Below are 11,446 nucleotides of genomic sequence, written 5' to 3'. Positions count from 1 at the left end.
AAAGATAACCTTTGTTATTTGATAAAAGAGAGAAAATTCAGGTTACATATAGTTACACATAAATAAGGGAATGCTAATTTCTGCGTCATATCAGATTGAAATTTCAATTGTAGGGGATCGTCTGGAGGTGAATTGTGTGGGGCACGGGGAGACAGAGGAGTCACCCCATGATTTTTCAGTGTGCATAGAGATAGAGGAGGCTGAATTGGAAGCCTGCCTGGGTCGTTGTTTTGTTTTATTCGAGGGTTTGCTTGAAATTTGTGAGAACGACCACATTGATATATGGGAGCCCTCTCGGGCAGCGCTGTTTTTGTTAAACATGTGGCAGGCTGTGCGAAACGGAGAAAGCTTTGATATATTGTAAGGTTTCTTGGTTTTAGATTTATTAGTACGGGATAAGTTGAGGGACGCCTGAGGGTGTGTTGCTGTAAAAAGTATAAGGGACGCGTCGCTAATGGGTTAAAAATAAATGAAAAACACTAATCAGAGGAACTATGGGAGAGAGGTAAGTATATGGAGGTGAGCGCGTTGCGCATAAGAGTTGCTGGTTTCATATATTAACACTTTGAGTGCGAACAATTTTGATTGAGTGTCAACGTTTGAGAACGCGAGGACAGCGTCTAAAGTGCTGGGTTAAACTTTGTGTGTCACCGAGCAGGGGAAGAGGAGCCAGTGATTGCGAAAACAGCGAGACGGATTCTGAAACCGAAAGCTAAGTGTGTCTGGGTGACCTAGACCTAGAAGGCGGAGTCGACCAACGTCATTTGAAGAGGTAAGTTTGTGTTTCAGAGAATGGCTGACAGCTCGGGTGCGACACCTAGTGGGAAAAGGGGATATAAACCTCTGAAGGATCAGCTTGAACAGCTTAAGAAAGCTATTCGTTTGGCTTCCCCTGGAGAATTAAAATCAGCAGAGAAGGAGTGCCAAGCAATGGAGGTTGAGGTAAGCAAACTCATTACATCCCAACAGAAAGGGCTGGGTGACAAAATAGCTCTGAGCTTGGTGTTAAAAACTGAAGGAGAGAGATGTGAACAGAGATTGAAACAATTAGAAGAGGAGTCCGAGGGACGTTCAGTGAACAGGAAAGCCAGAGGAGAAATTAAGCACCTAAAAGAAACTCATGCCAAGTGCTGTAAGTGGCTGTTCCTGTGGAGGGCAGCCTCTTCCTGGATGATGGAGGAGGAGGATGACACAGGAAAATCAGGAGACATGGTGAGTATAATGGAGGCTTTGAAACACCTGAAGGAGGAAAACAAAAAGCTAGAGGACCAAGTGAATGAATTGACTCCGAAGGTAGAAGAAGCTAACAGGTATTACACACCGAAACTATATCCTTGGGCCGCATTGACGCCTAGTGCCCCACCACCACCGTATGTCATGCCTGTAATGACCCTTACAGGGGGACAAGTTCGCGGTCCAGACGGACAGACTGGAGCTGTCCTTGGAGGAATAGTAGATGTTGAGTATACTACTACACCTCGAACCATCCCCGAAGGAGGGACAAGGGCAGCAGAATGCCAGTCCCAAAACATGGGAGGGAGAATGATAGCCTCAGCTGCAGATGAAGGCTCGACCTCGCCTCCCAGTTTGCTGGATACTGGAAACATGATACGGGCCGAAGTATCTACAGTGGAACAGCTAAAGCAGGATAGAGAGGCCAAAAGGACGTCTAGAATAAAGGACAAGATACCACCAGGGGACACAACTAAGGGAGAACCCTGGGAAGGAGAGGTGTATGGACAAATGCATGACGCCCCACGTGCGCTAATAGAGGCATTAAAGGCATTGGATGTCGTAAAGCGGAGAGTAATGAAGGGAGTGTCAGAAGAGGAGAACGAAGACTGTGTGACTTCACCAGAAGAAGAGGCCGATGAGGAGGACGAAGACGGAGAAGAAGCTGAGCCCCAACCAAGTACAAGCCTAATCTTGAGGAAAAGAACTGTGAAGAGAGACCAAGCGCAGAGACGGCCCATATTTAAGAGCTCAAAGGGAAAAGGAAAGTTGAGGAAGAGTAGAAAAGTGAGTTTTGAACGGGGAGCTGCTGACCCTGGTTTAAATCTGCCTTTAATAGCAGGTCCAAAGAATGAACCAGTTTATCGCGCATATAAGGTAAGAGATTTGGAAGCGTTGGTTAAACAACTTCCACCAATAACTGAGGGAGGAGCTAGTTGGCTGAGAAAGCTGGGCGCACTGACCGAAGGAGACGAACTTGCTGTGGGCGATTTTCGGGCCTTGGCTGGACGTTGTATGCTGGGTGGTGGGTTAGCAGATGTAGAGGAGATAGCTCGAACAACCAGATACGCAAATGACCTGCCATACCATGAGGTGCAGAGTGTGTTAGCAGATGCAGTCCGGGAGAAGTACCCAACCCCTAACACTGGAGCTATTCCAAAAATTATTTGGGATCCCAAAAACACACCCAGAAAGTTTTTAGCTAAAGCCAAGGAACAATGGCTGTCAGAGACAGGAATACATCCGGGGAAGGAGGGAGAAAGTAGAGCGTGGTTCCGTTCGGCTGTGCTGGCAGGGCTGCCCAACCAAGTTGCCATTGACTTAGAAAAGAACCCAGATTTTGCCGTTGCAGATTCCGTGCAGTGGGAGAGACATGTGACCCACAGACTCCAGCAGGAACAGGATTTCGCGAACAAACAAAAGAAAGAGTTAGAGGAAGTACAGGCGCAGCTGCTTAGGCTACAGCTGGGTGAGGCTCGCGAAAAACATAACGCGAAGAAAAAAGAACAGAAAGAGGATAAAGAGAGCGCAAAGAAAATAATGGTGGCAAGGCCCCAGCCGGATCCTGTGCCTGACTGGCCAGATCTGGATCCGGGTCTCTACCCTGATGACCGTTGGCCCGTCAATGCACCAAGGCAGCGTCAACCAGTAGGGAATTGGGGGACCGGTGGATCGCAGAGAGGGCGTGGTGGATCCGCGAGGGGAGGACAAAGGGCTCGGAATCCGGGGAATCCTGGCAGTGTGTCTTGGACTGCGTGTCTGAGATGTGGAGCAGAAGGACACTGGGCCCGAGAATGCCCTGAACCGCCACAAAATTATCAGGGGCGAGGCTATCAATCCCAGGCACGAGGAGGTCCAAGACAAAGAGCTGCCTACAGGGGAGCACATCAAGCTCCAAACCCGAATGCAGCACCAGTTCCCCAGTACCCAGTAGCTGACTGGGGCTGGGAGGGGGAGCAATACTGACGGAGCCCGGAGAGACCGAACAGCGTGGGGACGGCAGATCCCATGCTGCCAATGACAGTAGAAGGTGCAGAATTGCCCTTCCTGGTGGACACTGGGGCAACGTACTCAACACTGAAAGACACACCAGACAGTGCAACACTCTCCTGTCACACAGTTAATGTGGTGGGCTTCTCCGGGATTCCGATGACTCTGCCGTTGACAGATCCAGCATTGACAAAGCTGGGACAACAGACTTTGAAACACCAATATGTGGTGTCCTCACAGGTGCCTGTAAATCTCATGGGCAGGGACCTGCTCGTGAAGCTGGGAGCCACGATCATGTGCTCAGCAGATGGACTGACTGTTACTCTGCCTGGAGGAAAAGAATTCCCGTGCCTGGGATCACCTTCAAAGACTCAATACCTAGTCCAGAACTCTGAACAAGCCACTGCCGAAATCTACTGGGGGAGGCTAGTGGAAGAAGGCATTCTGAAACATTATCAGCTGTGGAAACCCTGGATAATGAGCCTGGCCGTCTATTCCCCGCCGCGAGATCCTTTCCACGTCACACTCTTTTATGATAGGGAAGATAACAATATCTATCGGGAACAGTTCCAGTCTGATCTTGAGGGACAGACGTGGAATGTGCGAACACATAACATTTATGTTGGACCAGAAGGTGTGGCCGCGGCTGTGAAATTTACTGATGAACAACTGCCTTGGTATAATGTGGGAGAGGATTCAGCCCCTCACATTACCTTGGCGGTCCATGAGGGTCATGGGGCAAGAGATCTGGGACCGATGGTCAAGCGGGCGCTGGACAACGCATGCTGGCAAAGCACCCAAATTCCAGATGTCTGGTATGCACCAAAATGTAAAATATATCGCATAACTTGTTTGTCCAACGATGCAGTGATCTTAGAACATAAAGAAATCTCCAGAATACATGGCAGGGAAAGAACGGATCATCCTGATGCAGTAGCTGAGCTCTCAAAATTGCCTGACACTTTGTGGTCCGCAGGGCCCACAGATGTAGGTTTAGCTAACTGTTCGCCTGTCCTGTTCCGGCTGAAGTCTGACACACCAATTAACAGACCACAGTATAAGCACAAAACTGAAGCAGAGGAAGGCATAGCTGAAACCATTGAAGGGCTGTGGAAGGCAGGAGTGCTTGAGCCCTCATGTTCATTTTGGAACACACCTATTTTGCCAGTGGAGAAACATGGAACAGGGAAGTACCGTATGGCACATGATTTGAGAGCGATTAACGCGATACTGAGGACTGACACTGCGCCCGTACCAAATCCGTACACAGCTCTGACCGAAATTACCTGGGACCAAAAGTGGTTCACCTGTATTGACCTAGCAAATGCATTCTTTTGTCTCCCCCTGCACGAGTCACTCAGAGACATTTTCTCATTCACATACAGAGGCCGGAAATTTAGGTACACACGCTTGCCACAAGGCTTTGCACTCTCACCAGGCATTTTCAATCAGGTGCTGAAAGATGCACTGTCGCCATGTCAACTGCCGGAGGGTTGTACACTGACACAGTATGTTGACGATCTTCTTATTGCAGCCCCGTCAGCAGCGGCCTGTACAGCAGCATCGCTTGTGGTGTTGAACAGATTGGCGGAGTGTGGCTTCAAAGTAAGTAAAGAAAAACTGCAGTTGGTCCGACCAGAGGTAACATTTCTGGGCCGGGTGATCGCACACAGATCAGTGGGGTTAATGGACACACACAGAGACCAAATTCTGACACATCCAAAACCAAGAACTGTGAAGGAGTTGCTTTCTTTTCTTGGCTTGACAGGTTACAGCAGGCAGTTCATCCCGAACTATGCTGGCAAAACCGCCCCTTTAAGGGACCTGATCAAGAAAGTCGGCGTTCGAAATCTTAAGGCTGAATTGCCTTGGACGCCAGACACAGAGACAGCGTTCATTTCACTAAAACAGGATTTGTCAAGAGCCACAGATCTGGCCACAGCTAACTACGATGAGTCATTTTACCTTGATGTTTCAGAAACAAATGGAGTTGTAAATGGTGTATTGTTTCAGAAAAAAGGGGGCGGTAGAGATGTGCTTATGTATGTCAGCATAAGATTAAATTCAACAGAAGCAAGGCATCCCACATGCACACAACACGCAGCAGGAGTAGCAAAAATAATTCAGAAAACAGCACACATAGTGAGGGAACACCCACTGAAAGTGCTTACCACACACAGTGTAGTGGCGTATGTGAACTCACAGGCATTCACAATGACCCCACTGACGCAACAGAGGTTGAGCAAAATTTTAGATGCGCCAAATTTGACATTCACACATGAAGGAATCAATATGGCAGATTTAATGGGGTCAGGAGAACCACATGACTGTGTTAAGAAAGCCCAAGTTGAAGGAAAAATCAGGGAAGACCTGAAGGCAGAGCCCATACTTGGAGCTGAGGACTGGTTCACAGATGGATGCTGCCACAGAGATGAAGAAGGATTGAAAGCCGGCTATGCTGTAGTCTGTAGAGTAGGAACTGAGTTTCAGATAAAAGAAGCAGGAAAGATTGAGGGACAACAGTCGGCCCAGAGAGCTGAAGTGATAGCCCTAACTCGAGCCCTGAGGTTGGCTAAGAACATGAGAGTGAACATCTACACTGACTCAGCATATGCGTTTGGAGCAGCTCATGTGGAACTGGCTCACTGGAAGAGAGCCGGGTTCAGAACGGCCACTAATGCACCAATCTGTCACAAGAAGGAAATGGAGGAACTGGAAAAGGCCCTGGAGGATCCAGACGAGGTAAGTATCATAAAATGCAAAGGCCACTCACATGCAGACAGTATGGTGGCGAAAGGAAATCAGAAAGCTGATGAAGCCGCAAAGGAAGCAGCAGGCTACAAAGGACAGAGACAAATGGTGCAGGTAACCCCAGAAGAGGAGACCAGCACTAACAGCATGGAAGAAGTCAGACAGGCTCAGGAGGAGACATCCCGAGAGGAAAAGGGGGTGTGGGAAAACAAAGGAGCCTGGCAAGATGGCGGTTTGTGGAGGGGGCCAGATGGGCGCCCCGCTTTAACGGCCAAAATGGCGGAACAGAAAGTGAATGAGGCTCATGGGCTTGGCCACGTGGGTGTGAAACAGATGGAGAGAAACTTGTGCCGGTGGTGGCATCCTGATCTGAGAAGGATGATACTGGAAAAGGCCAGAACGTGCCTAATTTGTGGGGCACACAACCCAAAGCCAGCAGTAAAACCTGAAGCCGGTAAGTTTCTCATGCCAGAAAGGCCAGGAGAAGAGGTCGTGATTGATTATACCGACATGATTGATACAGGCCCAGGTGGGGTGAGGTATTTGTTGGTGTGTGTGGATGTTCTGACCGGATGGCCCGAAGCATGGGCGACCAAACGTGAAGACGCGAAAAGTGTGATTAAGTGCTTAATCAATCATTACATTCCAAGGCATGGGTTCCCCAAGAGAATTAGATCGGACAATGGCACTCACTTCAAGAACAAAGATTTGCAAGAGGTTGAGAGGATGTTGGGAGTGCAACATAAGTTCGGGACAGTTTATCATCCCCAATCGCAGGGGAAGGTGGAGAGAATGAACCTAAATTTGAAAAACAACTTGGCTAAAATCTGTGCGCAAACAGGGCTAAATTGGGTCGCAGCCCTGCCCATTGCTTTGATGACCATAAGATGCTCTGTTAACCAATCCACAGGTTTCACGCCTTACGAGCTGCTGACTGGGAGACAGTTTCCAGCACCCTGGACAGTGGTCCCGGTGGAGCAGCCCAGGACAAGCAACAGGTCTCATGCAGAATATTTTAATGAGTTGAAAGCTCTTGTGTCCAGCTTTACAAAACAGGTCACTTGTGAGAGGCCCACGGGGAAAGGAGAGGTCCCGGACGCAAAGGCGGTGTGGCTAAAGGTCATTAAGCGAAAGTGGAAGGAGCCCCGCTGGACTGGTCCGTATGAGGTGACCGCCCGGACGGCCACAGCAGTCCAGCTGAAAGGGAAAGGCGACACCTGGTACCACTGGTCGCAGTGTGCACCCGCACACGAGAGCTTGGTGGAGGAAAACTCATCCTCAAAGAACACAGGTGTCAACAAACAGAGGCAGAATAAACCCTCTCACCTGTGCAACGGGCCAACCAGTAGTCCACCTGGAAGGCTGAAGAAAGAAGAGCGGCCTAGGAGGAGATCGCCGCGTCTACAGAAAGGAGTGGTAACAAACTTAGAGTTTGAAAAGGGGTGGTTCAATTAAAAAGAGGAAAACAGAAACAAAGTTTCAAAAATTTTATGCTAAGTATAAAATACACATCACGAAATGCCACCCCGCGAACCGGAGGCTCGTGAGGAGAGAGTACTGATTAAGATGTTGCTTGTGATGGTCAGTTTGATGTCTGTGATGATATTAATAATGGCCCTATGTTTGTTTGTCTATATTTTGCAGAAAAGCCCACGCGAACTGTCTGAACACAGGGGCCAGTTCAGTCCAGCACCAAAAGAGAAACCGTTTGTTGATACAGGGCTAAAAAGGAGATCAAAGCGCGAGGTCTCGGGTAAAAGGGATGAGTGCCTCAGTACATATGGTGGTTTAGAGTTGAACTATGTTAATGGGTCCACAACTTCATTCACATTTGACTTATGTGATGTTTTTAAGTGTGAAGGAGCAGATAGTAGTTGGAGAGGATATAATGTGTGGGTTTGTTGGGATTATGCAGTGAGTACACATTGTGAGAGAGGAAGTCGGCCCTTTGCAAACTGGTGTCGGAACTGGAATCAGGTAAAGGGTTATACTGGGGAAAATGGGGTAGCGTCAGAACAAGGGTCAGAGAACGTGCTGAAACTTCAAAGAGATTATAGTCCGTCTAAGAATCCTTTGACTATGTCGCTGGGCAACTGGCGGCGTAAAAACTCTGTGTATTTAGTTTTGGGTGTGGAGACTGTGGGAACTGATCCGAAGGGGTTGATTAAAGTTAATTTCCTTGAAAAGGTCAATCACGTAAATCCCGTAGAGCCAGTTAGAGAAGAAAAGGAAAAACACATGATTAACAACCCAAAAGACTCTGTTGTAAATTCTACAGGAAAAAGGGGAAATGGGTCGTCATATGTGGTACCAGAGGAACAGGAACCAAAGGATGGACGAGTCCTGGCAGTGGACTACACCAGACTGAAGCCTCAAGATTTAATTGAGCGCGCCACTGGGTTCAGTGACAGTAATCTCTGGCTGGACTGGATGGCTCTAAATGCGAAGGAACAAGAGGTATCTAATTGTGTTGCTTGTGCCTCTGCTAGACCACGTTTGTTCACAGAGCCCGCTCCACTCTATCCAGAGGACAAGTGGGGCTATGATTGCATGTTGCGAATGACTAGAGGAGCGGTGAGTACTGGAAACTGTACTGTGTTGTCCAGTTTGTTTCCTCCAGTCGATAAGCGGACAAAGGCAGGACCATTTTTGCCGAAAAAAGATAATTATACGTGTTTTAAGTTCTCCACAGATAAAGTAACATATGATGTGGGAGAAATCGACCCAAGTTGGTGCGCTGTTACCCAGACGGGGAGAACTACAAACAATATAAGTCATCCCAACACTTTAATAGGAACTTGGGCTAGAAGTGGACTTTATTATTACTGTGGGCACAAGACTCTTTTGGCTCGTGTTCCTCTGGGAAGTGTGGGGACATGCGCGATGGTGAGACTAGGAGCACCTCTTATGCTAATTGGAAATCAGGTAAAAACCATTCCACAGCACAACACGCGCACATTGACAGCTAGACGGAAGAGACATATCCTGTCCAAGAGCGGGACTGAGGGAACACACGCGTATGACCCTAGGCTGAACTCGCCGACCTGGATTGACTCAATAGGGGTCCCTAGGGGAGTTCCAGGTGAATATAAACTTGTAGACCAAATAGCTGCCGGTTTTGAGAATCTTCCAATAATTTCTGCTCTCTTTCCAGTGACCCCGAACAAAAATGTAGACAGAATCAATTATGTTCACTATAATTTGTTGAGGCTCTCTAACCTTACCAGAGATGGGATAGAAGGGTTAGCGGAGCAGTTGGGTCCGACCTCATTAGTAGGGATCCAAAATAGAATGGCCCTGGATATGTTGTTGGCGGAAAAAGGGGGCGTTTGTGCTATGTTCGGTGACCAGTGTTGTACTTTTATCCCGAATAACACTGCTCCAGATGGCTCGGTGGCCCGAGCCTTGGAGGGGCTAAAGAGTCTCTCTAGGACCATGCATGACCACTCGGGAATTGACAACCCGCTGGAGAACTGGATGACCTCAGTGTTCGGACAGTGGAAGGGGTTTGCACTTTCAATTATGTTTTCTCTGGCTGTTTTAGTGGGTATTCTGGTAACTTGTGGTTGTTGTCTCATTCCTTGTGCCCGAAGATTATTAGAAAAGGTAATTACGAAGGCAGTGGACCCTGGGGCGGTGGCCCCTATGTCCATGATGCCATTGATGGATATGGAAGTAGCTGGGTGGGCCGAGGAGTGAACAACGACGTATGTATCGACCTCTGGTTTGCCAGAGGTCGAAAGGGGGATTGTGGGGATGAACAAAAGTATTTTACCAGCATAATATAATCTGTAGTATGATCATTGCTTTACAATGTAACAGATAGCTTTAAGAAGGCCTTAAGATGTTATGCATACAGTTATTATGTTAACCTTGTATTTCAGGTGCAGTTATAACTATTTTATACACAATGCATATCTGTGCTTATTTGAGTTGATGTTCAGGTTCTTTAAAGGTTTGAAGCTTCACTGACGCGACTGTTCAGGTGATACATGTTGAGGGAAAACTAGAACATAGAAGGATTGCGTACATGCTTACAAAACACTTATATCAGGTTATTTTTAATATCTTTTATATGCTTCATATTTTTATATTAAACTTTTAGTAGAGGTTCTTGATTAAAACATTTATTTAACAGATGATATATCCATAGTTTCAGTTCGATTATTACATATACGAGAGTGGTTTCTGTCTCTCTGTCTGGTGAGAGGTCAGGAGCCAGTCGGCGAGGTGAAGTAGGGTGCAATTGCGGTTAACACACACACACACACACACACACACACACACACACACACACACACACTCAGTTAGAGAGAATCATTTATAGGTGAAAGTTTAATCATGTTTTGCTGGGGTTGCAAAAAGCAGTTTGTCGCAGAACTGCTGCTGAGGTGTCTGGATGACAAGCGAGCATCCGGCAGTAACAGGATGTACCTGTTATAAAGACGACGGCGGCGTTCTTTTTAAATTGTGTTAAAAGTCATTGTGGTTTTGATTTGACGTATGTATAAAATGTATCTGTGACGCATGAGGGGGCGTCAGTAAATCAAACCCTGATGCTATAAAAATCTGTTTATGCTTTGATTAAGTCGAAGATCACTTGCTGTCTGTGTACAGAATGGTCTTCCCACGCGTGTATTCATTAAAATCATCGTTTGACTTCACCCGGCCGGATCAGTGTGGTTATTCTTCGATCACCTCTTGTACCCTTCCTCAATATTGACCCCCTAACAAATGTCAGTGCAGAATTATTTCTGTTACTCAGTGAGTTCAGCTCTCTGACCTCGTTGCTCCAGGTTCACCACTGAACTCTGGAGGTCGTTCTTTGGACCGGTCACTCCTCACAGACGGACAGCTGGACCCTGCAGACTCTGCTCTGTCCTCCTCTTCCTCCATCATCATCTTCAGTCAGTCTGAGAGGTAAACCACAAACACTCAGTGAGTTCACATTAACAGGAGGAACTGAGTTACAGTCGCTGACCTCTGACCTGTCATATAACCTAGAAACCAGGTCAACATGTCTGTAGGTTCAGTCATCCAGGTCATGTGATCTAAGGAGCTTGGAGAGAAAAGAGACGTCTTCAAGTTTCTGGAAGACGTTTCATCAGAGAAGCTTCTTCAGCTCTAAAACCAAACGGTGGAGAGTCCCAGATATTTAAACCTGAGAGGGAAAGAAAGCATGTCGCTGACCCACCACTGATGTTATTTCAAGGAGGAAACTGAGAGCCTTTGCACCAGGAGCACCAACATCAGCTCCAGCAATGATCCACTGATGTGTTTTTATTCCATGTATGAATGTTGTTATTGACAGAGACGACGTTTGTGTGTCAGTGATGCAGTGACTGTTGTTGTTACCTGTACAGGCTGGTTAGACTCTATGAAACAGATCACACAGATCTCTGCATGTTAGAAGAGACTATTAAAGGTCATGAATGAGACAAAGGCAGGGAGGCGTCCTTTACAGCTAAACAGC

At 47.4% G+C, this 11,446-nt stretch overlaps 1 protein-coding gene across 1 annotated transcript; it reads left to right on the top strand.

Moving 5' to 3' along the window:
* The first annotated feature begins 3,188 nt into the window (after positions 1-3,188).
* LOC120730602 lies at positions 3,189-8,458 on the top strand. The gene has a single exon (XM_040027023.1). It carries the CDS (start codon positions 3,241-3,243, stop codon positions 7,426-7,428), a length of 4,188 nt encoding a protein of 1,395 aa, XP_039882957.1. The 5' UTR covers positions 3,189-3,240; the 3' UTR covers positions 7,429-8,458.
* Positions 8,459-11,446: the final 2,988 nt, after the last annotated feature.

The sequence above is a fragment of the Simochromis diagramma genome, unplaced genomic scaffold, assembly GCF_900408965.1.
Source record: "Simochromis diagramma unplaced genomic scaffold, fSimDia1.1 OVJJ01000291.1, whole genome shotgun sequence".
NCBI classification, from domain to species: domain Eukaryota; kingdom Metazoa; phylum Chordata; class Actinopteri; order Cichliformes; family Cichlidae; genus Simochromis; species Simochromis diagramma.
The sequence above is the reverse complement of the archived record's forward strand: the minus strand, read 5'-3'. Positions and strand labels throughout refer to the sequence as shown.